Source organism: Chelonoidis abingdonii, chromosome 9 (assembly GCF_003597395.2).
Source record: "Chelonoidis abingdonii isolate Lonesome George chromosome 9, CheloAbing_2.0, whole genome shotgun sequence".
In the NCBI taxonomy this organism is placed as follows: domain Eukaryota; kingdom Metazoa; phylum Chordata; order Testudines; family Testudinidae; genus Chelonoidis; species Chelonoidis abingdonii.
Window position 1 is genome coordinate 3,498,609 of NC_133777.1, and position 25,102 is coordinate 3,523,710.

Sequence of the window (25,102 nt, forward strand, 5' to 3'; positions counted from 1 at the left end):
CTCTAGCTTGCTTGCCAGCATATATATACCTGCCCCTGGAAATTTCCACTACCTGCGTCTGACGAAGTGGGTATTCACCCACGAAAGCTCACGCTCCAAAACGTTTGTTAGTCTATAAGGTGCCACAGGATTCTCTGCTGCTTAAACTATTGCTGTATGTAAAGTAAATAAGGTTTTAAAACTGTTTAAGAAGCTTCATTTAAAATTAAATTAAAATGCAGAGCCCCCCAGACCGGTGGCCAGGACCCGGGCAGTGTGAGTGCTACTGAAAATTAGCTCGCATGCCGCCTTCGGCACCCGTGCCATAGGTTGCCTACCCCTGCTCCAGGCACTAGTGTAATACAAATGATGATAATTTCAGGACAAATAAATGTCCAGACCAAATTAAGTCTGGAGTGTTTGGAGCATGACCAAAGCACATAAATTAAGTTCTGCAGAAAGATCCCAGATCTGAGGCTTGTCACTTTTCCCTCAAGTCTCATCTGTCTAACTTCTGCAGAGTCCAGTACATCCTGTGCAACAGTTTATCATGTAGTGACTTTAGCTTTCCTTCCCCGCTGGTTTTATGCTCATAATGCAGAACCGCTACCCATTGTAAACTGTGTTTCTTATCCCATTTAATTTCACTTTGCTGACAACCAGTATCAGGGTGTACATGGCCAGCTAACAACGAAAAGCTGTGGGCATGTCTGAAATGTCAGGCAGAAATCCAGTCCCTTCCCTATGTTGTAATATTGCACGACTAGACGGGGGTTTATTTGCCTCTGAAGACGCAGGGTAGGTCTCTGTTGGAGACAGGGTAGCAGACTGGCTAGCTCACTGTTCTGCCCCAGTATGACAGGTCCCGTGTTCGTTCATGACAGACCAGGGTGGCTTCTTTAGAACCACAGTGTACTAGGTAAATACTCCATAAAAGCTCTGTGATATGTGTTTACACTGTGCAGATGGAATCCCCTCCCCTCAGAGAAGGGGCACAGATCGTTTGCACAGCCGTGGGCTATAGCAGCCACAGCTCACTGCACCGCTTCTATGTAGGGTTATGGACAGTAGATCCTTGCAGACTGTCCACGTTTTCATCACTTAGTTGACCCACCCCCAACAGCCCTCCATGTTCTTGCAGCGAGAGTTGCCACAGGGCCCAGCCTCACAGTCCACAGGAAGCTGCAGAGTTCCAGCTCCCCACTGCAGGGCAGGAGTGGAGCAAGCACTATAGGATTGCATCAGTTCTGTTGTATCTGTTTTCTTTTCCTAGAATGCACAGCATTGCCAAACCATAGTGTTCAAAAACCAGGAGCTAGACTGCCCCCATCCCCCAAAAAAATCATGAGCCTTGAAGAAAAAAAGTGAGATTTTTTGTTTTTTATTTCTGAGCTGTCAGAATGTGCTTGTTACATTTTCAAACTTATCTACAGACACAAGGTGCCTAATAATTTACTTCTCTTAAAAGATAACAACTGAGATGATTGCCTAATCACATGACTCCAGGAGCTGGGGCTTTAAGAAAAAACACTGAATATAACAAGACTCATGATAAAATGATGAGAGTTAGTAACACTGAATACATTGTGGTGAGAGATGAGGCAGGTCTTCCCCCCTCCAAGATGGAGATGAAATGACTGCTTAGGAAGACTGCCTACTGTGGAAAGAGATCTGGAGGTCATAGTGGATCAGAAGCTAAATATGAGTCAACAGTGTAACGCTGTTGCAAAAAAGCAAACATCCCTCTGGGATGTATTAGCAGGAGTGTTGTAAGCAAGACACAAGAAGTGATTCTTCCGCTGTACTCCACGCTGATATGGCCTCAGCTGGAGTATTGTGTCCAGTTCTGGGCACCACATTTCAGGAAAGATGTGGACAAAGTGGAGAAAGTCCAGAGAAGAGCAACAGAAAAGATTAAAGGTCTAGAAACATGACCTATGAGGGAAGATTGAAAAAAAAACTGGAGAAGACGACTGAGAGGGGACATAACAGTTTTCAAGTACAGAAAATGTTACAAGGAGGAGGGAGAAAAATTGTCTCTTCCTTAACTCCTAGGGATAAGAAAAGAAGCACTGGACTTAAATTGCAGCCACGGAGGTTTAATTTGGACATTAGGAAAAACTTCTTAACTGTCAGGGTCGTTAAGCACTAGAATAAATTGCCTAGGGAGGTTGTGAAATCTGCATCATTGGAGGTTTGTCTACCCTGTTCTTAAAATCACTTGTCAGGGATGGCCTAGATAATCCTTAGTCCTGCCATGAGTGCAGGGGACTGAACTAAAGACCTCTTTAGTTCTATGATTGGAGCATTACAGCCTGCACATCCACAGTGCTCTAAGACCTGATTCGTTTTTGGGCATGAGCCCAGCACCTGGAGTCACTGTGTTGAAAGTAAGATATGGGAAGGAAATGTCAACATTAACGCCAGAAACTTGACTAATTAACCTTTCAGTTGGCCTGATGCAGATTTTCATGGCTGCAGTAAACTAAACTTAGAGCATAGGATAAAACACTCAGCAGTAACTGTTTTGCACTGAGATAAAATTCTTTGAGAGAGGAAAAGACATTGTAAAGCACATTATTAGGCCTGATATGAGTATAAACGAGACCAATTGTTCTAAAGAACCTGGTGCTGTGAATCTTTCACTCATTTCTTGGCGGGTTTTAGAAATTCAGAAGGCTACATGTATATAATACAAGACATTGATTATGTAATTACTGCAGGCCTCCCAAACCCCTACTGACTGCTGTGCCTGGGGGCTTATATATACACGTTCTTTTCAATCCATAGTTATCCATCATTTATTCTTCTAGCATTAAGAATTGCAACTGTTTCTTTTTTATTGCTGGGTGCCAGACACGCGCTCATGTCCACTGGGGTGAATTCTGCTCCTAGCTATTCTTATGTAGCTTTCAGTGACGTAGTCACTCCTTTGTCCCTGAGGGGCTGGTCTACACTAGAAGATTAATCAACCCAGGTATGTTGCTCAGAGGTGTGAAAAAGCCACACCCCAGAGTGACGTAGTCAAGCTGACCTAAGTCCCTGTGCAGACAGTACGAGGTCGACAGAAATTCTTCGCTTGATCCTTGCTGCCACCACCTCTCAGAGGTGGATTTAGTACAGTGACTGGAGAACCCGTCCCATCGCTGTAGTACATGTCACCACTGAAGGGCTACCATGGCACAGCGGCTGCGCTGCAGGTGTGCTGCTGTAGCGTTCAGTCTAGACACAGCCCAAAAAGGGGATCTGCCCCTGCATCACTCAGGTCTTGTCTACATGCAGAAGTTATGGGATCGTTTATATCCTTATTCTGCAGTGATTGTGTCCATTCACACTGCTGTGCATACACTGGTCACTGGGTAAGCTCCTTTGCTTCTGAAGCAGTATTCACATTAGGCAGCACTGTTTGACAGACGTGTGCTGCACACTGAAGAGGTATCCCAGGGTATCCAGTGCTGCCTTTACGCTCTACGCATTCTGGAAAAATGTTGTGGCAGATTATGAGATGCCACCCAGAGGAACTGTGGGACTTGGTTTAAACTCACTTGATCCCGCCTGCTGTACCCCAGAAATCATCTGGCTCTTGTTGGCCAACACCAACACCTGGAGATGTTCAGATATCCCTGTCACGGGGGCCTTGGGTGTTAGCACAGCTGCCACATTGAAATTCTCCTGTATATTAATATAATCCACTTAGCTCCTGGAGTGTGGGATCTTGCTCCCATTGAAGTCAATAGCCAAACTCCCACTGACTTTCATGGTCAGGCTCATAACGACACCCTGATCTCCTCTTATGCTGCTTTTTAGGCTATGTCTATACTACAGATCTTACAGTGGCACAGCTGTAAAGTCTCCCGTGTAGCTGCTCTTTGATGGCAGGAGAGAGCTCTTCTGCCAGCATAATTAAACCACCCCCACTGAGTGACTTTAGCAATGTTGGTAGGAGAGTCTCTCCTGCCCACTTAGCGCTATCCACACCAGCACTTTTGTCCGGTAAACTTATGTCAGTAAGAGGGCTGTTTTTTCATACCCCTGGCTGACAAAAGCTTTACCAACAAAAGTGCTAGTGTAGAGAGAGGTGTAGAATGGCTTGTCCACGTAGTGTGAAGGGCATCATCCCCAAAGACCAGATTTAGCACTGATTTCACTGGGCACAGGATCAGGCCCATATGAAGTATGGCAGCAGGCAACATAAGCCAATGTAACCAAATGCATGAAGGTCCTTGACCTCTTCCCTGCAGCAGAGTTGCAGTGGACAATGTTTTTTCTCTGTTCCTGCTCTTACTCGAGGTTAACCCAATCTATGGCCACCTCTGCTTCAATGAAACCCTAAAAACAAATTACCGATGTGAAACTCTTCAGCCCTGATGGCAATGAATTTACAGTGAATCTGATTCAGATCAGCACTCAGAATAAGTTAAGAGTAAGCACTTTTCAGGTGCTTGGCCCCTGCAAGACAATGGGCCAGATTTTGTCCGTGGTGTAAAGTCCATTGACTTCAGCTAAACCACATCAGGCTGAATTTGACCTGGTCTGTTCAAGCAGATGGTAATGGTGATACAGCACGTTCTCTGTTTATTACTGGACTGGCATGTGCAATTGCAATGCTTTGCCCTTTAGCAAATATAAACACTTTGTTTATGATCATGCTACTCTGAAACGCTTTGCTTGGCACACACCAACATCTGAACAAAACTGCCTCATACAATTAGCCTCTGGGAAGATAGAAAAGAGCTAACGGAAATCTTTTCAGGGAGTGTGTGGAAATCCACGATGCACAGTACCAGAGGTAATGGATTAGTCCACTGACAATACCTGAGCATGCTGTTATTCTAGAACTACCTAGCGTCTTCCATTCTGGAGCATCCCAAAGTTACTTTAAGGCTACTTATATAATGTTCATTCATCCACTGCTGATGTGCAGCCACCTCTGAGGTGGAATTTAGCAGCCATTTAATAAGCAGAAAACGCAAGATGATATTTTTATAAAAGGAGGGGAAGTGGAGAGTAACTTCTCTAATAGAAACTGCCGGGGAATCCTGGTTCACTGCATTCTGCATCCCTAAGACTCTATTTGCACTAGACAGATGGGTTCACAAAACCCCAAGATTGGCCAAAAAAAAAGCCAGAGGATTTTATAATGACCATGAGGGGAGGCGTTCTAGGGGCGCAATCCAATCCAGTGAACATGGTGTTTGTTCCTTCACTAAAGGTTTCAGAGCACAAGACATTTTGGGGGGAGTTCCAAATATTGGATTTTCCAAACCTTTAATCTAGCCTGGCATGAGGCCAGGGCTGAATGTTGGTAGGTCTAGAAAGAGCTCAGATTCATTCGCTTCATCGTGAAGTAAGGGAAAGAGGATCCCTAGCTGAACTCCATACACTCCATTAGATCTATGGCAGTACGTCACATTCTGTGGAGAGCCAGACCAAACCATTGCTTTTTGCACTAGTCACCTGCTGTCTGTTCAGTACTCCAGCGAAGCAGGATGGTAATGAGAACAGAGATGGACAGCTACAAAGACAAGGGGCAGATTCATGGTAGCCTGAGCGGTGATCTGACATGTGTAGCTACTACAGCTCTCATCTGAGCTACAGTGAACCACTAGGAACCCTTGCAAGAGAAGCACTTGCAGTTCATTTGGTTTTGTATTTCTCTGTTGCCTGAGAATACAAGGGCTGTCAGGCCAGGTCTGCAAAAACCTAGAAAAGTGTGATGAGGATGGGATCTGCCATTACCTTCTGAGAATGGGGAATGGCTTTTTGTGTTTTAAATGATCATGCATTGTGAATACTAAAGGAATTCCTGGAGTTCAAAGGAAAATTGAAGCTTAACAAAAAAACTTGTGGAACCTACTTGTATTACAATGGTGCACACTAAGGTCAGGACCCCACTGCGCTAGGTGCTGTACATACTCAGAGAGAATCACAGTCCCACTCCCAAAAAGCTTATAATCTAAACAAGAAAGGGAAGGAGAATTTTCCCCATGTTACAGATGGGGAACTAAGGCCAGAGAGACTGACTTACCCAAAGTCATATAGGGAGTCTGATAGTGCTAGGAATTGAAGCAGGATCTCCTTAGTCCCAGCCCTTTTCCTTACCCCCAAGGCCAAACTGCTCCACTACTTTGCACCTTATATTGTCATTTAAACTTGTCCAAAGTGAGCGTAAACCATACCAGTCAAAATTCTCCACTTATTTACACCACTGGTAGCATTTCACACCAGCTGTAAATGACAAAGGCAGAGAAAAGCTGGGTTCTGGCTAAACTTAGTTAAGAGTCAAAGGGGGAAGTGCTCACTGTCACGGTCCAGCGCTTGTGTTTTAGAAATTACAGCTCAGTGCTTTAACAAAAGAGAGAAACACTCTGAAGGGGGCTGGGTGGAACGTCTGACTTGTTTTTTAAAGGGGATGGAGGTTATTTAACGTTGCCATTTGCTCTCTATCTCTTGCACCCATGCAAACGCAGAGGTTCTTCCACACAAAGCGAGTTGTGATCACTGTTCCTGGCTAACTTCCTATTACGTTTGTTACCATCTCGTGACCCACCTGTTATATCTGGTCTTTAGCATGCAAGTTCTTAAGGCCGGGGACTATCATTTTTCTGTTTGTCCAACACTCAGCACAGACAGGCCTGGCTTGTTTGAGGTCTCAAGGTGCTACTGGAATAATATTTAAAATAATAACGAACTTCCTTGTTCTTGTTGAGACCTCAGCACTGTTCGCTGGTGCAGAGACAGCAAAACAGTGTTGATCAATGACTCTGATTGTTCAGATGAGATCCTGGTTGCAGCACAGGGGCCCAATTCAGCCCTGGGCTAGGCTGTCTTCAGGAAAAGGTAGGAGGCACTGATTGGAAACACGCTGATTCAACTGATCTCTGCAGCCTCTGCCATTGGGTGAAGGAGCTGTGAAACAGACCATAACTAAAAGCTGCTCTCCGGCAGCTGGCCACCGAAAGGAGGAGGAAACAGGGCAGCCCTTCCCCCAGCAGTGGGAGGAGCTGACACAACACACAAGGTAGGGACCATTAATGCCAACATTTCTTTAGTCTGTAAATTCCTTGGGGCAGGGATTATCTAGGTAGTGTGCATGGTTGCTAAAGCACTGGACTAGGACTCAAGAGACCTGGGGTCCATTCCTAACACTGCCAATAGCCTGTTGAGTGACCTTGGGCCAGTCACCTCACCACTCTCTGCCTCAGTTTCCCCATGAGTAAAGCAGTTTGAGAATGGATGCTAAGAGCTATCATTATTATTATTAGTTGTTTTTACAGAATCTAGCACCATTTGCAATGCAGCAAAAAATAAATACACCCCAGAAAAATCCTTTAGCTGAGAAAATGATTATAAAATGAGCAGATGAGGCAAATGCTTTTAAAGTGGCTTTTCCATTTCCTTATCTGCCGTATGCTTGGGAGCAGCGGCTGGGTTCTTCAACATATTGGGAATAACTACTAGGAACACCAGGTAGAAAGCACGCTGGACATACTGTCTGGATGCTGGCCTGTGTTTGCCTGTGGTGCTGAGTGCAGATTTCAGCGACATGCAGGGGGGTTCCCCCTCTCTCACTTCTCTCCATAAAAGGGAACAATGAAAAGAGCAGTGCACATGGCAGGTAACCACAGAACCAAAGTTAAAATCAACATGCCATTGGTTTGAAGAGTAACAAATAAGAAATTCCCTCCTACCATCCACAGAAAGGGGACAAGTAGCAGACAGAAACCCAGGGGCGGCTTGGACAGTTTCTGCTGTGATCTAAAAGCATGAGAAAGAAATGAGGAAGTCAAGGAAATATATGCTCTGTTGCCCTCCAGTGGCTACTTGGCTGAAATGCGACAGAACTCTTCTGCAGAGCTGATACAAACTTCAACATCACAGTGTAGCCGAGATCCTAAAGGGGGCTGGGGTAGGCAGTGCTGTAGGGGCAGGTGTGATGGTGTTTCACGCATGAGAAGAAAACTTGGCCCAACTGAGCTTTTACATGAATGGATTGCTGTAACATTAAGGAAAAGTAAACACCTGAGCTGGCACAATGCACAGAAATAACACTTTGCGCTGAAAGAGCACCTTTCAACCTGGGGCACACAGCGAGGCAGTGGGTGTCAGGAACAGAACCCAGGAGTCCCGCCTACCGGGCCCTGATCTAATCACTGCCACTCAGGTTGCAGGGTTTTCCACTGGAGAAGTCTTTCATGCAGCGTACCCATGAGGACTCTGTGCTGTAGAAGCTTCTGATTCACTAAGCACTGATAGACCAAGATTATCACATGCCCAAGGCAGGGAGAACAGCTTCAAAGCTAGGCAGATAAAACACTGGTGCTGCTGGTTATCGTTGTTACTGGAAACTTTAAGAGAAATCATAAAAATGAAGTTGATGGCTCAAGGGATTAGTAATAGAATATGAGCATTGGTTCAAATTTGACCTAGGTTAGTAGCAAGCAACAACCCTAAACCTGTTAGCTGCTTGGTGATCGACATGAATGAGTCAGTGTTTTCATTACCAGTGGATACTGGCCACATCACAACTACCTTGCAGGCAGTCTCCAGAGAAGTGCTGGGTATTGGATAACCATGGAGATAGCGCTTGTGCTTTCATTCCTGCAAGCAGACCCTCCATATCAATGCACAGTGGAGGGGGAGCTTGCATTGCCATCCCCTGTGCTGTAGGCAAAAGAGGGTTGTAGGGCTAGGAAACCAGCAGTCATTTTTTTAAAAAAAGTACAGAGCATAGTCCCTGTCTGCAGCAGTCAGCATAAGATGGATATCATGAAATAGCTGCAGGGAAGTGGAGATTCCTTACATTTGCTGACAGATTTAAAAGGTAAAAATATCAATGGGTAGAACTATCCCCAGTGCTCTAGTTGTAAAGGAGAATATTTACGCCCAATACGCTGCACAGAAACAGTTAATCCTTGGGAAAATCTTAGATGTTGTCCCTCCCAAAGCTTCAGTCAGCAACCCCACAGATTACTTGCCAGCAATGGGAGGCAGAGCTGCCTTATTCGTGAGTCAGATGATTCCCTTGTTGCTCCCCGATCTCTATTCCGCAAGCCCCACCACCGTGAATGCAAACTGGCCAGTGAGAGCAGCATGTTATTTGTGATGCTAAATGCTGCAAGAAGCAGTGTTGGAATTATACCCCAGGTGATCATTAAGGAGCACCTGCCTCTCCTTACCCTAGTTCATCGCATAATGGGAAGTCCTGTTGGGGCTGCAGTCTCCCTCATTCTGGTGGCAGCACAGGGGAGCTTGAGGCCAGACAACTTGCATGTAGTTAACATGAATATTCCCTTTACCTGGGCTACTAGCCACAAAACTCTGGACACTTGTCTGTTTGAGTTCTGCTACACTTCAGTTATTCTGTGGTGCAGTTACAGGTCTGATCCTGAGAGGGTGTGTTGAATCCACAATTTGTCTTCCACTGAGTCAATGAGAGTAGCAGGTACTTCGCCCTTAGCCAAATTAGGGCAAAAATTGACAGGCAAGAATCTTGCCTACAGAATAATTTCATGTCTATGGCCCCTTTCACTGAAGGGAATCACAGCACTTTATTGGCATTAATGATGCCTTCTAATAACCCTATGGAGTAGGTTTAATTCCATTTACTGTTTCTCAGATGGGGATTCAAACTCAGGGAGGGAGGCAGGGAAGGACAGCTCAGTGGTTTGAGCATTAGCCTGCTAAACCCAGGGTTGTGAGTTCAATTCTTGAGGGATTTGGGGCAAAAATCTCTCTGGGGATTAGTCCTACTTTGAGGACAGGGTTGCAGACAGTGAGATAAAATACACCGCCTGCTGAATGCAACTAACTTGGAAAAAAACACAGTATGGTATTGTTTTAACAGGTCTGGCTTGAAAGGGTAATAGAGGGTTAAATTATCTGAACACTTTCTCAAAGCTTTGATTGTTCACATGTTCTCCAAGGAGCCCTTGGTACCATAGTCTCTGGATCAGATGTTTGCTAATAGAAGGTATTAGCACCCTGTTCACTTACAGAGATACCACCCATTACAATTTCCATGCCACCCCCAATCTACTTCCATAAATCACTGCTTATGCTGAAGTAGCTCAGGAGACGACACACTTAGGATGTTCACCAAAACCCCCCAGATAGTTTTAAAACATCAGCAGAAAATAGAGACCCAGATGACAGTCACACTTCACACAATGTCACATGACTATTTGGTACCCAGAAATCCTTACAAATTTAAGGAAAAAAGACTGCATGCTATATCTTTAATATCTTGCAATAATTCTCACAATTTAAATTTGTCTACATAGACAAAGTCCAGCAAAGCAACTAAAGTATTTTAAACAAGCTGTTTTTATTTCACGTTCATCTGAAATTCTCTCTCACTCCCCCCCCCCACCCCACCCACAAAGAATGCAGACCTAGCGGCCCAATACACAGTATGGAACTTGACCAGTTCCTAGGGGTGAATTTCACACCATGCACCACTTTAAGTCCACAATGCAGGGCAGGCCTAGGTATTATTTAAAACTAACACAAGGCAAATGGAATTCAAATGCTGCACAGAACTTTGAGCAGAGGGCCTGTCCAAGAGAGATTTTCACCTTAGGAGCATACAGACCAGTCCAGTCTGTGATTATCTATCAAGGATTTCATAACACACTCTTAGAGGTAAAACTCATCTGAATTGGCTTCATTACAACCAGATGATACACACACATCATTGCAACCACTTCTACAAACAACAAAAGTTCACAGCAGAGATTAAAAATAAATATGTTAAACGCAGGTGGTTCCATGGGAATTCTTACGTCATGCTTCCAATGAGCCCAAACAATTAGCAATCAAATCACAATGTTTAAAATTCAGCTAATTAATTTGTGCCATTTGTTCTACTTGAGGTTTTTGTGCTTCTTTTTTCTTCCAGAAATGCCCTCTTGAAAGATTAGACAAAGGAACACACAAAATGAGGATATTTATCATGGCTGGAATGAGAGATCTGGATTCCATGATTTTTAAAGTTTAAATAAAATCTATCTGCCTTGAGGCCTTTTAGCAAGTAAGTGGGCAGCAGATGAATTAATGGTTAAATAGCATTAACAGACAACAGCTCATAGACTCTGGAAGAAGAGACAAAGGACAACATGGTAGGCACAGAATGGAGCAGACTTATGGATTTGTAGTGGGGCTGCCAGTTGTAAGACCAGCAGAACGGGCTGAAGTGACACAGAGGAAGAAAGGCACTGCCTAAAACTTGATGGCAATGTTTGCAGATAAACAAAAATGTAGAAGAGGAGGAGGCTAGGACTATGTAAAAAGTGAAAGGAACAGCAGTCACGAGGTGCCCCTAGAACTGTAGAAATTGAGAGACTTTTCCTTACTGTGAACTGTCCCAGTGACAGAGCTTTGCAAGTTTCTGGCACTTCCTGTGGCACATGTATGATTCCAGTCCCAGCAGCTACATGACCATATATTAGTTACCCCCTAAAACAATATTCTGTTGGGATGAGATTTCTGAGTTGCCTTTTAGAGCAGGAGACACATTTATTTCCACAAGTCATGTCAGCCACACATACAAACTATTGAGCTGCAGCTCCTTGTACTGAGTTCACATCAGGGATGATTCTTATTATACTAGAATTGGTCTGACTTCCTGTAGAGTCTCTACTGATTAATCACAGGAACCATCTTTCCAACCATCTCGCCAGCGTTCATCTACCCGGGAGCAGTCGAATTCAGACTTCCCCAGCTTCCTGTTGATGTCATTATGAAGCAGGCATAGCCACTGGGACAAATTATTCCTGCTTCTGGCATCAGGCTGATTTGTGCGTAATCTGCAGAGGAAAGAGGAATCAAACACTGTTTACTACTTTATAGGCATTGATTTCACTCTCCAAAACAGGTGTGTGGCCCACAGATGGTCAGAGCCTCCCTCATCCTCTATTTTGAGATGTCTCACAGAGACCACAAAGGCCAGCATACTGAGATCTGTATTCATTGCAGGCTGCACCTCCACATTAAAGGCTGCAATTGGCTTGGATGCATGTGAGTTAGGTGCTCTCCTGAAGCTCCTTATCAGTCACATCCTTGGTTGGGAAAAAATTAGATGCCAATCAAAACAGTTTATCCATGGCAAAAGTATTCAGGCTCATAAATAATTTGATCTGAGAGTATCTCTTGGCAAATTAAGTAAATAATAATGAGCATCTTTTCTATGTTGGGCTCCATCAAGGTGTTTTAGTCACTAATGAGCTCTCACATACAAAACTATCTTTTTTTGCACTAGATAATTCCATTTGTGGGTAATGAATTGGCTTGGGTGTACAGAAGATGAAGCTCTACCCTCTAGCAGACAGAATATATATCAGCCCACCTCATGTATTGTATTCAGCCATTCCTTCTACTGTCTGAGCTAGCGTAAGCTGATTCTTTCAGTCACTAAGGCAAGGCATTTTTGGAAGTTCAAAATCATTGATTCTATTTCCCCAATGTGACACAGGCTGGCTAGCAACCATAGGATCTGCATTGTGCAGCTGCTAATCGTATAAAGTGGTACCCCTCCACAGCAGTAAAAATATCATTACTGGAGTAGCTTTGTAAGATCTGTTTGCTCCGGTAAAAGACAAGAAGATTTCTCATCTCCACGTACCAAATATGAAGCTCCGTACTGAATCTTTAGTCACTTTTTGAAAGAAGCACGCAAACACTTCTATAAACTTCTTCATGCAGTTCACTTTTCCTGCTAGGTTAGGATACTGATTTGATACCAGAGATTCTTATCTTTGTGTGACGCTGTATGGAATATATGGACACTTTATAATATTGTTAATAGCAATATTATTAAATTGCAAGGAATCTGACCAGATACGACACATGCTATCTGTTAAAATGTTATGACTGGCCAAGTATGTTAATCTTGTTTATATGTTTGTATCATCTTTTTATTGTAAGTTATAGATATGTATGGTATATCCATATTTCAAAACTTGTGCTGTGTTTCTGGGTGACACCCCTGGACAGATTGGCATCAGCACTGCCTACCCTGTCATCGGTGGTACAATGAAGCTATGGAAAGGAGCCTGGGGATACACCTTATGAGTCAGCAAGACATGTAAGGGCATGCCTATCTGTGGACAGAACTCCAAGGCTTTTCCATGCCATGTGCTGTGAAGTTTGTGTTTAGGATAAAGGAAGTAAAGGCCACATAGCAAAAGAATATACAGAGTAGCTACATCTTCTCCATTTTGTCTTTGTTCCTGCTTCTTACCTCTGGAGTAACTTTTCTATAAATGAAGCTCTGAACAAAGGACTGAATGACCCATCCAAGCTGTGGATGTGTTCCAGAGGGACTTTCAAGCCAGTGAACTCACCAACACTGCTAAGAACCTGATAGATGGACTTTGTAGTCTCATGTATGTACCTAATTGCTTTACCATTTAACAACTCTCTTATTCTTTTTTCTTTATAATAAATCTTTAGTTTTAAACACTAAAGGATTGGCTGACAGTGTGGTATTTTGGGTAAGAGTCAACCTAATATTGACCTGGCAATGTGGCTGCCCTTTGGGGTTCAGAACAACATTTTGTACAGTGAGCAGAGTTTGGGTAGTTAGCTGGGAATGAGTGACAGGGGATGGATCACTGATGATTCCCTGTTCTGTTAATTCCCTCTGGGGCACTTGGTATTGGCCACTGTTGGAAGACAGGACACCGGGCTAGATGGACCTTTGGCCTGACCCTGTGTGGCCGTTCTTATGAGCCAGGTTCTAACCAGCAAACAAACAAAACTCCTTTCACTAGTTCTTGGAGCTACTGCGCTGTCTGACAGCAGTAGAGTGTTTGTCCTCTGAATGTATATATCCTGTGTCCTTGTTTATGATTTATTCAATCATAAAACTACATTTCTGCAACACAAAATACAATACAGAATAGGCACAAAGATACCAACTACTGGAAAAGATGATCTGCAAACCAGACCATTAGAGTCCAACACTTTAGGTTGATCTCTTATCTGTAGATATATTTTTAAAAGACTCACCTTTCCCTCAGATCTTCTGCACATTCTTCACAAGGGAAAAACTTAGAAAATAAGTTAATGAACTGTGTCATATCTTGCTGCTGGGAATTGCTTGGGTGATCTGGGTAATATGCTGCCATAGTGTGAAGGAGAGACCATGTGTTTCTCCCAAGTTCTTCTCTGTCTAGAGGACAATCTGGAGGCTTCTCCTTCTCCTCTTCAACATATGCTTCCTGGGTCAGAAAAATAAGAGGGTTATATGTGCACATTAGTACTCCGGATAAAAAATCACCAGACCTCACACTAACCCCATATGCTTTGTGTTTCTAGCGCACCTTCAATTCAAGGCCCATACCGATATTAGCTAATTAAACCTCCTTTTAAATGAAGTGGACAAATATGATTACTCCCCTTTTTGCTGATAGGGGCACAGGGAGGTTAAATGACATGCCTATAGTCTCATACTCCTTCTGTCCATCAACCATGCCTGTGAAGGGGAGGTTCTAGATGGGGGGTGCCTCATACCTACCCCCTGTGAACCACAGCCTGTGAAGGAGAGTTTGGGGGGGGGTTTCATTTGTACTCCCCCATTAACCACTGCCAGTGAAGGACTGTGCTGGGGTGGGGCAGCATGGGGAGAAGTTCTCATTCGTACTCCCCCATTAACCACTGCCGGTGAAGACAAGCTTTTGTTTGTTTGTTTGTTTTTTGGGGGGTGTCTCATTCATATCCCCCATCAACTATTGCCTGTGAAAAGGAGCACTGAGAGGGTGTCTCATTCCTATCCCCATCAACCATAGCTTGTGAAGGGCTGTGCTGGTGGAGTGGGGGTTCTCATTCATACTATCCTGTAAGGGGAGTCCTGGGGAAGTGCACCCCTCCATCACTGAGTGACGGGGAAAGGTGTATCATTCGTACTCCCCTACCAACTATTGTCTGTAGAAAGAGGGGGATTTAGTGTGACCAGACAGCAAGGGTGAAAAATCAGGACAGGGGGTGGGGAGATCATAGGAGTCTATATAAGAAAAAGACCCCCAGATCAGGCCCGTCCCTATAAAATCGGGACATGTGGTCACTCTAGGGGGATTCTGGAGGGGGCCATTCCTCGGGGGCACATTACAGGGGGTGGGGAACTCGTGAAGGGAACCATCCTCCCCTCGCGGCGGGAGGGGAATGGCGATCGCTGGGGCTCATCTCCCCTCCCAGCCCCTCCCGCGCTGCTCCCGGCCGCCCCCTCACCCCGCTCTGCGAGGCCGTCTGCTTCCGTTGCTCCCGGATCCAGCTCCTGAAATCCGTGCAGGCCCGGCACGGCTTCCTCCTGGGCTGCTCCTCCGCCCCGGCGTCGGGCAGGGGGAAGGGGAAAGCGCCGGGGCCGGCAGCCGGGCCGGCAGCCGGGCGTCCTGTCCGCTCACTGGGCGCCGCCATCTTGGAACCGCAATGCATGTTGGGCCGGGTGGCATTCTTCATCCCCTCTGCAACTGCTAGCCGTGGGCAGGGGAGGCGGCCTAGCAGGCGGGCGAGATGCCTCTGAGTGAGGGATGGTGGAGGAGGGAGCAAAGATGAAAGGGAGGAAGAGGTGAAGGAAACAGAAAAGAAAAAAGAGAAAAAATTCTCTTGGGGGTTTCCCCCTTCTGCTGGCCTTGGCCCACCCTAGAGCAGCCGCTAAAGAGAGTGAAACTGACATGGGATAGTATCAGAGCCGTGTTAGTCTGGATCTGTAAAAAGCGACAGAGTCCTATGGCACCTTATAGACTAACAGATGTTTTGGAGCATGAGCTTTCATGGGTGAATACCCACTTCGTCAAATAGGATAAAAGAATCTGCAGGAGCCTATGCAGATTTGTCTGTAGTTAGAACCTGAGCAGTAAAGACTTACTTTAAATAACGTCCTTGCATCCATTTCTTTCCATAGGTGAATAACATAAAATTTTCTCATTTACAAAATTCTGGTTATCCAAGTTTTAGACAAGGCTACCCAAAATGGCTGACATTTGAAATTTGGTTTGGATGTGATGCTCACTGAGGCTTTGTGCCTTTGCTTTGTTTAGAAAATGCAACTGTTTTGAGCATGTACAATACAGGATAATCATGTAAATCCATGTTTGTAGTTAGCAGGGAGAGACCCATGTTTAAGTTTTTAAACAAAAATGTTACAGTCCCCCATGTTCTCAAAAACTTAATTGAGGCTAAAGGTGATTTCATTATTCCAGTCCCCATTAATTGTATTGAGATGCTGGCATCTCTGAGTAAAGGAAACAAAAAGATGGAAAACACAACTTAAGATCATGCTCCTGTAAACATTTATTAACATGTTGACATCAGTGGACTTATGGAATATTTAAAGGCTTGATCTGATAAAACTTGACACAATTTCTGTCATGACTTGTGACCGTGTTCCCATGACAGGCCTAAAGTCCTAGTCTTAGCAGCTAAATAATTGCTTACCACTGGGTTCTTCTCCTGAGTTGCAGGTGAAAATAGGAAGATTCTTGAGAAAATAAAGACATTTCAGACACATGTACACATATGTTTACTTGTATTGTTTTTAATTATATTGCACCAGGTTCAGTTCTTTTTGTATTTAAATCATAATAACATCAGTCTTATTTCCAATGGCGTCTCCATAAACTAGACACAAGAACCATCCTTCCATCCCTCTCGCCAGCGTTCATCCATCTGGGAGCAGTCAAACTCTGGTTTGCCCAACATCTTGTTCACATCATTGTGAAGCAGGCACATCCACTGGCATAGCTTCTTCCTGTTGCTGGTGTCCGGCTTTTTTATGCTTAAGCTGCAGAGGTGGAAAAGAATCAAAACACTACTTACTCCAGTCCAGAATCACTGATTTCACTTTCCAAACCAGGAGTCACTAAAGTGCTTGCAGAGTTTATAGAGGTGGCCAGAAGTCACCCCATCTTCAATAGAAAAATTGTTCTTATAGAAAATATAGGTCCCATGCTCCATCTTGCTCTGAGCTACCACAACTCATCAAGGTGAAACACACCAGGCAGATTCTTGTATCCTCTATAGTTCATATCCTAATAGCTGATAACTCTCATTAATGATGAAGTGTCTGCAGTCTGTTCCATTTTATAGCCCTTCAGGCTCGTAGCAAGTTATTGATGCTACCCAAGTTTGGATGCCCCTGTCCGAACTCCTTTGCCTCTGCAAAAACCATCACATTTTCAGGGCTCACTAATACTTTAAAATATTCCCAGTGATCAGCTTCTTACAGGAGAAAACCTGTTGGCAGATTTAATAACATTTAGCTGATGTTGTGTATTTTGGGCTCCTTGTAATTCGTTTTTTCAAAATCAGTATCTATGACTCTAATACAAACCCCCGCCCTCTCCTTGTTGGTTTCATACATTTGTCTGTCAAGGACTAGGCCTTCATCTGTAGTTAGAGAGCACATTTTGAGTGCTACTGCAATCATAATAATAATAGTAATATAATTCAATTCCCACTGTGAGTAATGAATAGGCTCCAGTTTACAGCAGATGTAACCCTGCCCTCTAAAGGAGGGAATATATACCAGGACTTGCTCAAATGTTTACCCACTTTCTGCTGGTTAAGCTTGTGGAACTGATTATTTTACTTGCTGGGTAGAGGTTGCTTTTGGAAGCTGAAAGTCACTGTTTCCCCAGCATGACGCAGGCTGACTGTATTCACAGTGTCTGTAACAGGTTCTCACAGATTGTAATAAACTCGAATCCATTCAAAAGCACTGAAAACACCATTGCTGGAGGAGTGCTCTCAGGTCTATTAGCTCCTGGGAGCAAAGGATTCCCCACCACAGCGCCTGCACTGTCTCAGGAGTTGTGTGTTACTCGTGATATATCTTATGATGCATTTAAACACAGAATATATCATTTGGGGATGATGAAAAAGCATCTGCACCACTGGGAAACAGGCTGATTTACATCCCGCATTAACAGAGACCAGTGCTTGAAGCCAGCTTCCTGCATGTAGATTGTTTTGATGCTTGTCTATATGCAGGGTTGCTTTGGTTTAATGTAAGGTGTGATTTTTTAAACCAATTTAAATGTAAACCAGTGCAAGAACAGGTTTAAACTAAACTTAAATAAGAATATCCAATTAAAGTTTAGCATTGGTTTAGTTCAGAGGTCGGCAACCTTTCAGAAGTGGTGTGCCAATTCTTCATTTATTCACTCTAATTTAAGGTTTCGCGTGCCAGTAATATATTTTAATGTTTTTAGAAGGTCTCTTTCTATAAGTCTATAATATATAACTAAACTATTGTTGTATGTAAAGTAAATAAGGTTTTTAAAATGTTTAAGAAGCTTCATTTAAAATTAAGTTAAAATGCAGAGCCGGGCAGTGTGAGTGCCACTGAAAATCAGCTTGGGTGCCGCCTTTGGCACGCGTGCCATAGGTTACCTACCCCTGGTATGTTTGCGAGCAGACTAGACCTTATTCCACAAGGACTCACCTTTTCCTTAGATTTTTTGCACACTTTACACAAGGATAAAACTTGCTCAATAAATCCATGAACTGAGCCATCTCATGTTGCTGGGTGTTGCTGGGATGATCCGGGTAATATGCTGCCATGGTGTGAAGGAAAGCCCATGTGTTTCGCCCCAGTTCTTCTGTATTGAGTGGACAATTTGAAGGTTGTACTTTCTTCTTAACCTGGGGTCAGGAAAGCCAAAGGATTTGCAAGCGCATTAAGACTGTGATAGAACAGTCCTTTCCACTCAGCTTGTATTTAAATCAGCTTGTTCAGTCTAGCACAGGGGTTCTCAAGCTGGGGGTCGTGACCCCTCAAGGGGTCACAAGGGTATTACTGAGAGCTGTCAGCCTCCACCCCCAAACCCCGCTTCACTTCCAGCATTTATAATACTGTGAAATATAATTTTTTTTTAAATTTATATGGGAGGGTGTCACACTCAGAGGCTTGCTGTGTGAAAGGGGTCACCAGTACAAAAGTTTGAGAACTCCTGGTCTAGTACCATATTTAAGGGAACAAACAAAGACATTTAAACTCCAAAACAATATGAATTTATGAGAGAGCCACAGGCCTGGTCTATACCTAAAACTTAGGTCAACTTAGCTACATCACTCAGGGCTGTGGAAAAAAAAATCACACACCTTATGTGACATAATTAGGTTGACCTCAACCCCACTGTAGGTGCAGCTAGGATGGTGGAAGAATTTTGCCATCGACCTAGCTATTGCCTCTCCAGGGGATAGACTCCCTACCTTGATGGAAAAACCCCTTCTATCAGTGTAGGAAGCATCTGCACTACAGTGCTATAGCTGCTGCATTGGATCTGTGCTGCTGTAGTGTAGACATGTCCTAACATTCCAAAGCTGTTAATGGGGACTCTGAAGACAAAGAAAAATACTTCCAGTACTTAGAAGCCTCATTGAAACACATTGGCTAGAAGAGTTTGTTTGGAGGGTTAGAACTAGGAACACAAGAATTTTTCTCTCCAGAATAGAGAAGGAAATGTTGACCAGGAGTGAATGTGGAGCCTGCAAACTGTATGTGCAAGAATGGTTAATGATCACAGGGTTTGTAGCTCAGCATTAGCTGGGTCATCTATAAAGCTAAGAGCCCCTGCAAGGGTCTGCAAATAAAGTGAAATTAACCTGGCAGTTTTTGAGGACAAATGTGAAATGTCCCAGGAATGGAGGAGGACAGTGAAGGGAGTGGGGGTGGGAAGTAAAGTAAAAGGTGAGTAGCCGTTTGGTGGGGAGGGGTTTGGCGGTCAGACACGCTCTCAGCAGGATTTGCATCGGTTGTCAGCCATGCTTGAAGTTAGCGGGGTGTGACTTCTAGCTATGCAATTGCTATATAGATAGTTCATGCTTCCCACATTAGCAGTGGCTCTCATGGAAGCTGCCTCTTTTGAATATTACAGACATGGAACATCTGCAGAAGCATGGCATTCTCTCTCTGGATATGGAACACTACCTTCTTCCCACGTGGGGCCCAACGTCCAATTCCTGTTCTCCATTGCCACACATCCATAATCCCCACCAGCCACTCTTTTGGGCTAGTCCCTGCCCCCCTTATCAACCTTTCCCCTGGCATCCCCATTATCCCTCCTTGGGAGGCTGACCTCCCTCACCCATTCCTGTCGGGAAAATGATCCCCCTTCCATCAATTACTCCTCAGGGGCCATTTCTGATCCCCCTTCAACCATCCCTATGCGGTGACAAGAAAACTCCCCAACCCCTTACTCCGTCCTGCCCAGACCTGCCCTGTCCAATTGTCCTTACCCTGGCTGCTGAACCCGAGTCCCTCTTCTTCTTGCCCATGGAGTCTTGGCAGACTGGGCAGTCTTTTCTCTTGAACCTGTTCTCAGCCACAACAAATGGGGCTCCCCCCAGGAGGCCAGACAGAGCTCCTTCCTCTGGGGCAGGCCAGTTGGACGAAGCTGGGCTGCCTTTCTTCTTCCGGGGTGCTGTCAGCTTAGATCCACCAGGCACGTTGGGCTGGGTGCTGCTGCTAGGGGCACTGGTCTCAGTGAGACTAGGAGAAGGTGATGATGCGGAAGGCTCCAAGGGAGGAGAGGGCAGTTTCTTCCCTTGCCTGTTCTTTTTCCAGTAAAACACCAGCATTAGGTGGCTCTTTTTCCGGAGCTTGGCCTGTACTAAAGGCTTGGTCTGCCGTGGCGGTGCCATGAAAGAGGGTTTTTAAACTGAGGCCACAAGATGAATCTTTCACCTCTGACGCTGCTGTTCAGAGCGTGGAATAAGTATCTGTCTTCCCCCTTCACATCCTACAGTCAAAGGAAACAATACACTAAACTTGTTGATACGCTGTCCCAGGCCTGTCCAGAACAATCTCCCTGACTCCTGCCCTAGCGCTCGGCTGTTACTGGATCAGTACAATGATAGACTGATGGAGAGGGTGGGAGTTAATTGTATAGACTTGATGTGGCTCCTACACAGTCCTGAGCCCTTAGCCATGGATGCTGTGGCAGCCCAGGGTGGAATATGATGACAGCATGATGTGACATCACAATGCCTCTTTGGGACTGGTGGTTGCATTTTGGCATGAGCAGGTGAGTCAGGTGGGAGATGGAAGGAGCTGTATGGGTGGATAAAGCTTTGTCTCTTCCTGGCTCTGTCACTATCTCATTCGATGACCTCTGGGGAGTCACTTCACCCCTCAGTGCCCACATCTGTAGAATCAGCATAATTATGGGAAGTGTGTTGCATAAATAGTTAGCTAGCTCATGTTGTGTGTTGTAAAAATAGTTATATAAATGTAGTATAAAGTTGTACAAAGTGTGTTGGATAAATAATTAGCTAGTCCATGCAAACCTCGACCCCAGAGAAGTAGGGAAGTGTTTCCCCTGTGGGGAAACTGAGGCACAGAGCTGAACTGACTTGCCCTCACAGTGAGTAAGTGGCAGAGCTGGGACTACAACTCAGATGTCCTGACTTTCAGTCCCCTGCTCTAACCACTAAGTACACTCTTCCCATTTGGTGAGCAGACATATGTTTGGTTTCCCTGCAGGAAACTTTTAGCTAGTCCTACAGAAATGGAGCACACTATGCTATAGAACTATTCTGTCCGGGTTTCCCATCACCTAACTGCCCTTCTTGACATCAGCTAAGAGAGGACACAGCTAGACTGGACACCAGAAAAACCATTAATACAAGACAGGATCAATTAGTGTGTGCATTGATCTGTGCAAAGTGTTACTGAGATCCCAGCACTAGCGTGTGTGGCAGTAGGTAAAGACACACTAGCTGGACTGAGTGTGGGGAAATGCTGCACACATCCTGGAGGTTTGGTTTGAACAGGGTTTACAAATCCTGTTCTTCCTGATGAGCTAAATCCCTGCTCTTCCCATTTCAACACAGCTGAAACACCAGTAAATACCAGGTGAAAAAACAAAGTCTGTCTGCAGAGTCTCTCAGTACAAGTCAAGTAGTACAGAGCCATTCACCCTCTCTGGGGGCCTGATCCAAAGCCCCTTGAAGCTAATGAGAAAACTCACTGATAGGGTTATCCAACCCTGGGTAGGAGAAACCTATTTAAAATGGTGAAGACTGTTTCAAACATGAGATGTGAACTTCCAAAGTCAGCCACTGTATCTTCAACCCTTGCAAGGATGGGTGTGTAATGACCTGAGAATTGTGCCTTGTCCAACGGGGGGAACAGAGGCTTGAATCCTGAGATGGATGAGGAGTGTCACATGTTGCTTACAGGTCCCTCATTTCCGGACAGAACCTCTGATCTGACGTGGGGTGAAGTGGTGTCTTTTATTGGATTGCTGTGGAAATGGTATTTCACTCCAGCCAGGGTATCTGCCTTGCAAGCGGAATAGTCTCTATGGAGTCCTCGTTTGTAATTTCCTTGCAACAACACTCATTGCTGCAACCTCTGTGTCCTGTATAAGAGCATCTCTAGCTGATCTCAGAGGAATATCACTGCAGGAAGCTACATAACAGCATTCTGGGGTGGGTCCTTGTCCCCTTTTCCTCTCCCCCTTCTACTCATCTAGCACAAGCCTCCTCCATATCCCTGGGCATAAGAGTCTTCTCCTCCGCAACCCTCACCATCTGGAAACAGCCTTCCTGTACTTCTCCATCTTGTCCTTCTTCCAGCTCATTTCTTATCTCCGCTGAAAATACCATTCTCTCCCAGCCCCCATGCACAAGCTTCTAAATGACTTTCTGCTGGTAGGGTTAATTCTATTGCATTATGAACTCTGCAAAGTATTGTCTGAAAGCTGCTGTACAACATGAAGTTCCCTGGTAGAGTGTTATCCTCTGATACTAGATAGTTAGCACCATGCAAAGTAATGTTTCCAGAAGGCAACAGTCCGACCTCAGAAAGGTTAGAAAGCTCATCTTTGACCAACATTCTAAACCTCCTGGTTTCGTTGGCTCTGACCTGGGTTCCTAATATGCTTTAGGCCTGATTTTGTTTAAAGGGGTCTTCACCCATCCCCCATTTATGTGGGTGCAGTTTTGTGGGGAAATGTATTTGACACCAATGAGGAAATATACTTGTTACTATCTTTCCTGGTTAAATGTAGGTGCTGTGGGTGGATTTGTTTGGTTGGTTGTTTTGGTTTTGGTCTAGGGAATAGAGTGTTACGCTTAGGCCTTGTCTACCCTATCAAGTTTTGGCACCAAAGTAGTAAGTGGGGAAGGGATAATTCAGTGGTTTGAGAGTTGGTCTGCTAAACACAGGGTTGTGAATTCAATCCTTGAGATGTTCATTTAGGAATCAAGGCAAAATCTATCAGGGACAGTACTTGGTCCTGCTATGAAGGCAGGGGACTGGGCTTTATGACATTTCAAGGTGCCTTCCAGCTCTATCAGACAGGTATATCTCCATATAATAAGAGCATGCACACTACAATGGGATTTTTGTCACAGAAAAACCCAGTTTTGGCAACAAAAAACTTTCACCTCTATGAGAGACTTTTGTCTTTTCCCCTCCCTTTATTATTAACAAAGGCCAGGTCTACACTGCGACTTTAAATCGGTTTAATGGCCGATATACCGATTTAACGCTGTATCCGTTCACACGACGTCGTCATTAATATCGAGTTAAACGGCTCCTTAAATCGATTTCGAACTCCTCCAACGGAGAGTAGGCTAAATTCGATTATTAGCGTAACTCGGTTGGGTGTTGTGACGGAATCGACGTTATTGGCTCGGACGGCATCCGAGTGCGCATGACCCTTCTGGACAGCATCTGAACTCGGATTGAGCGGGCAGGTAAACAGGAAAAGCCCCCCACTTTTGATTCCATTTCCGCGTGCCGCGTGGAGCTCTGATGCACGGGCTGCGTGCAGTCTAAATCGAAAAAAGCTTCCAGCATTAGCCCGTCAGGAGATACTAGTCTGAGCGCTGTATTGGAGACAAATCTGTTGTCTCCAGCTCCGTTACAGAACCAAATGCCAAGCGTTTGAAGAAAAAAAACTCCGGATACCAGCGGCTGCGGTGAGGTAACGGGAAGCCAAGACTCAATGACGTCATGAAGGGAGGGAGGGGTACAATTTAATTTATTTTAAAAATATATTGTATTTTAATATATAAGAGACTCCAGCTATCCCACAGTCACGCGTCTCTGAAACTTATTTTCCTTTTTGCTGAGCCCCATGTCTGTAGTTCAAACACAGTGGTCTGGCATGTTCAGGGAACAGCTCCTCCGTTTATCCCCCTCCCCACCACGTGAAAAAAGGGAAGATTGCTGTGCTATGGAATGTGCTCATGCCACTCCAGCGAAAAGGGCCAAAGGGTTGTCTGCTGCCTTCACACGAGGGGGTGAGGCTCTACCAGCATCCCCCCGGGGACATTTTCTGCCCATCAGGCACGTGCTCTTCACCCGGAAGTGGGAACTATGGGATAGCTGAGGAACAGCTACCCACAGTGCACCGCTCCTGAAATCGATGGTAGCTTTGGACCATGGACGCAAACAATCGATTTTGGGATCCCACTGTGGACGCGCTAAACCGATTTTATTAGATCTGTTTTGTAATATCGGTTTAAGCTAATTCGAAATAATCGTGCAGTGTAGACGTACCCAAAGAGCCAGTGTAGATGCTGCTGATTGTTTTGTGGACAGAACTGGCTTCCCCTAGTATCCCACAATGCCTGCCCTGAACTGCTGTGCCCAGTGTTTTGATCTCTGCTGCCCTGCAGGCATGCACCCCTCCCCTTTCAAAGCTCAGGCAACGCATCCGGGTGCTGCTCCATTTGACGAACAAAGAGCAAATCATTGGAGTGCTGCTGTTCTGCCTGGCACTAGGAACACACACAGGGGGACAGACTGTGGTGCTGCCTTGCCATTCCTGAGCACTGGAGAGCTCACAGAGCTGCTCATGATGCTGCTCTTGGCAGCTGATGGGGCTGTGGGACAACTCATGCAGCGATCTGCTCTTCCTTCCCACAACACTGCACTATGGGAAACACCCCCTGGTCCATTGCTCACACTCTCGGTGATGATGTCCCCAATGTGGACGTGATCTGCTGACAGATGGAGCAAGTGTGAACACCCTTTGGTGATTTTTGTTGTGTCGACTTTTGGGTGTGGACATAAGTTTTGACGACAAAACTGGGTGGGGTAGACAAGCAGGGTGGGGAGAGGGGACTTTCCCAGAACACTTTACAGTAGCTAAACACAGTGGAGGAG

At 45.0% G+C, this 25,102-nt stretch overlaps 3 protein-coding genes across 3 annotated transcripts in view; 1 reads left to right on the forward strand and 2 right to left on the reverse strand.

Moving 5' to 3' along the window:
• Positions 1 to 10,287: 10,287 nt before the first annotated feature.
• On the reverse strand, positions 10,288 to 15,411 carry GFER (growth factor, augmenter of liver regeneration). The gene is made up of 3 exons (XM_032762728.2): positions 15,208 to 15,411; positions 13,990 to 14,201; positions 10,288 to 11,786 (listed from the first exon to the last, which is right to left on the reverse strand). The coding sequence occupies exons 1-3, from the start codon at positions 15,409 to 15,411 to the stop codon at positions 11,624 to 11,626; spliced, it is 579 nt and encodes a 192-aa protein (XP_032618619.1). The 3' UTR covers positions 10,288 to 11,623.
• Positions 15,412 to 16,593: 1,182 nt separating this feature from the next.
• LOC116814850 (FAD-linked sulfhydryl oxidase ALR-like) lies at positions 16,594 to 20,806 on the reverse strand. The gene is made up of 3 exons (XM_032762790.2): positions 20,218 to 20,806; positions 18,422 to 18,621; positions 16,594 to 16,759 (listed from the first exon to the last, which is right to left on the reverse strand). The coding sequence occupies exons 1-3, from the start codon at positions 20,620 to 20,622 to the stop codon at positions 16,597 to 16,599; spliced, it is 768 nt and encodes a 255-aa protein (XP_032618681.1). The 5' UTR covers positions 20,623 to 20,806; the 3' UTR covers positions 16,594 to 16,596.
• RPS2 (ribosomal protein S2) overlaps positions 19,324 to 25,102 on the forward strand; it is a 66,011-nt gene continuing 60,232 nt past the window's right edge. Inside the window, exon 1 of the mRNA XM_075069138.1 lies at positions 19,324 to 19,331. The gene's annotated coding sequence lies outside the window, so the exon portion shown is untranslated. The remainder of the gene's footprint in view (positions 19,332 to 25,102) is intronic.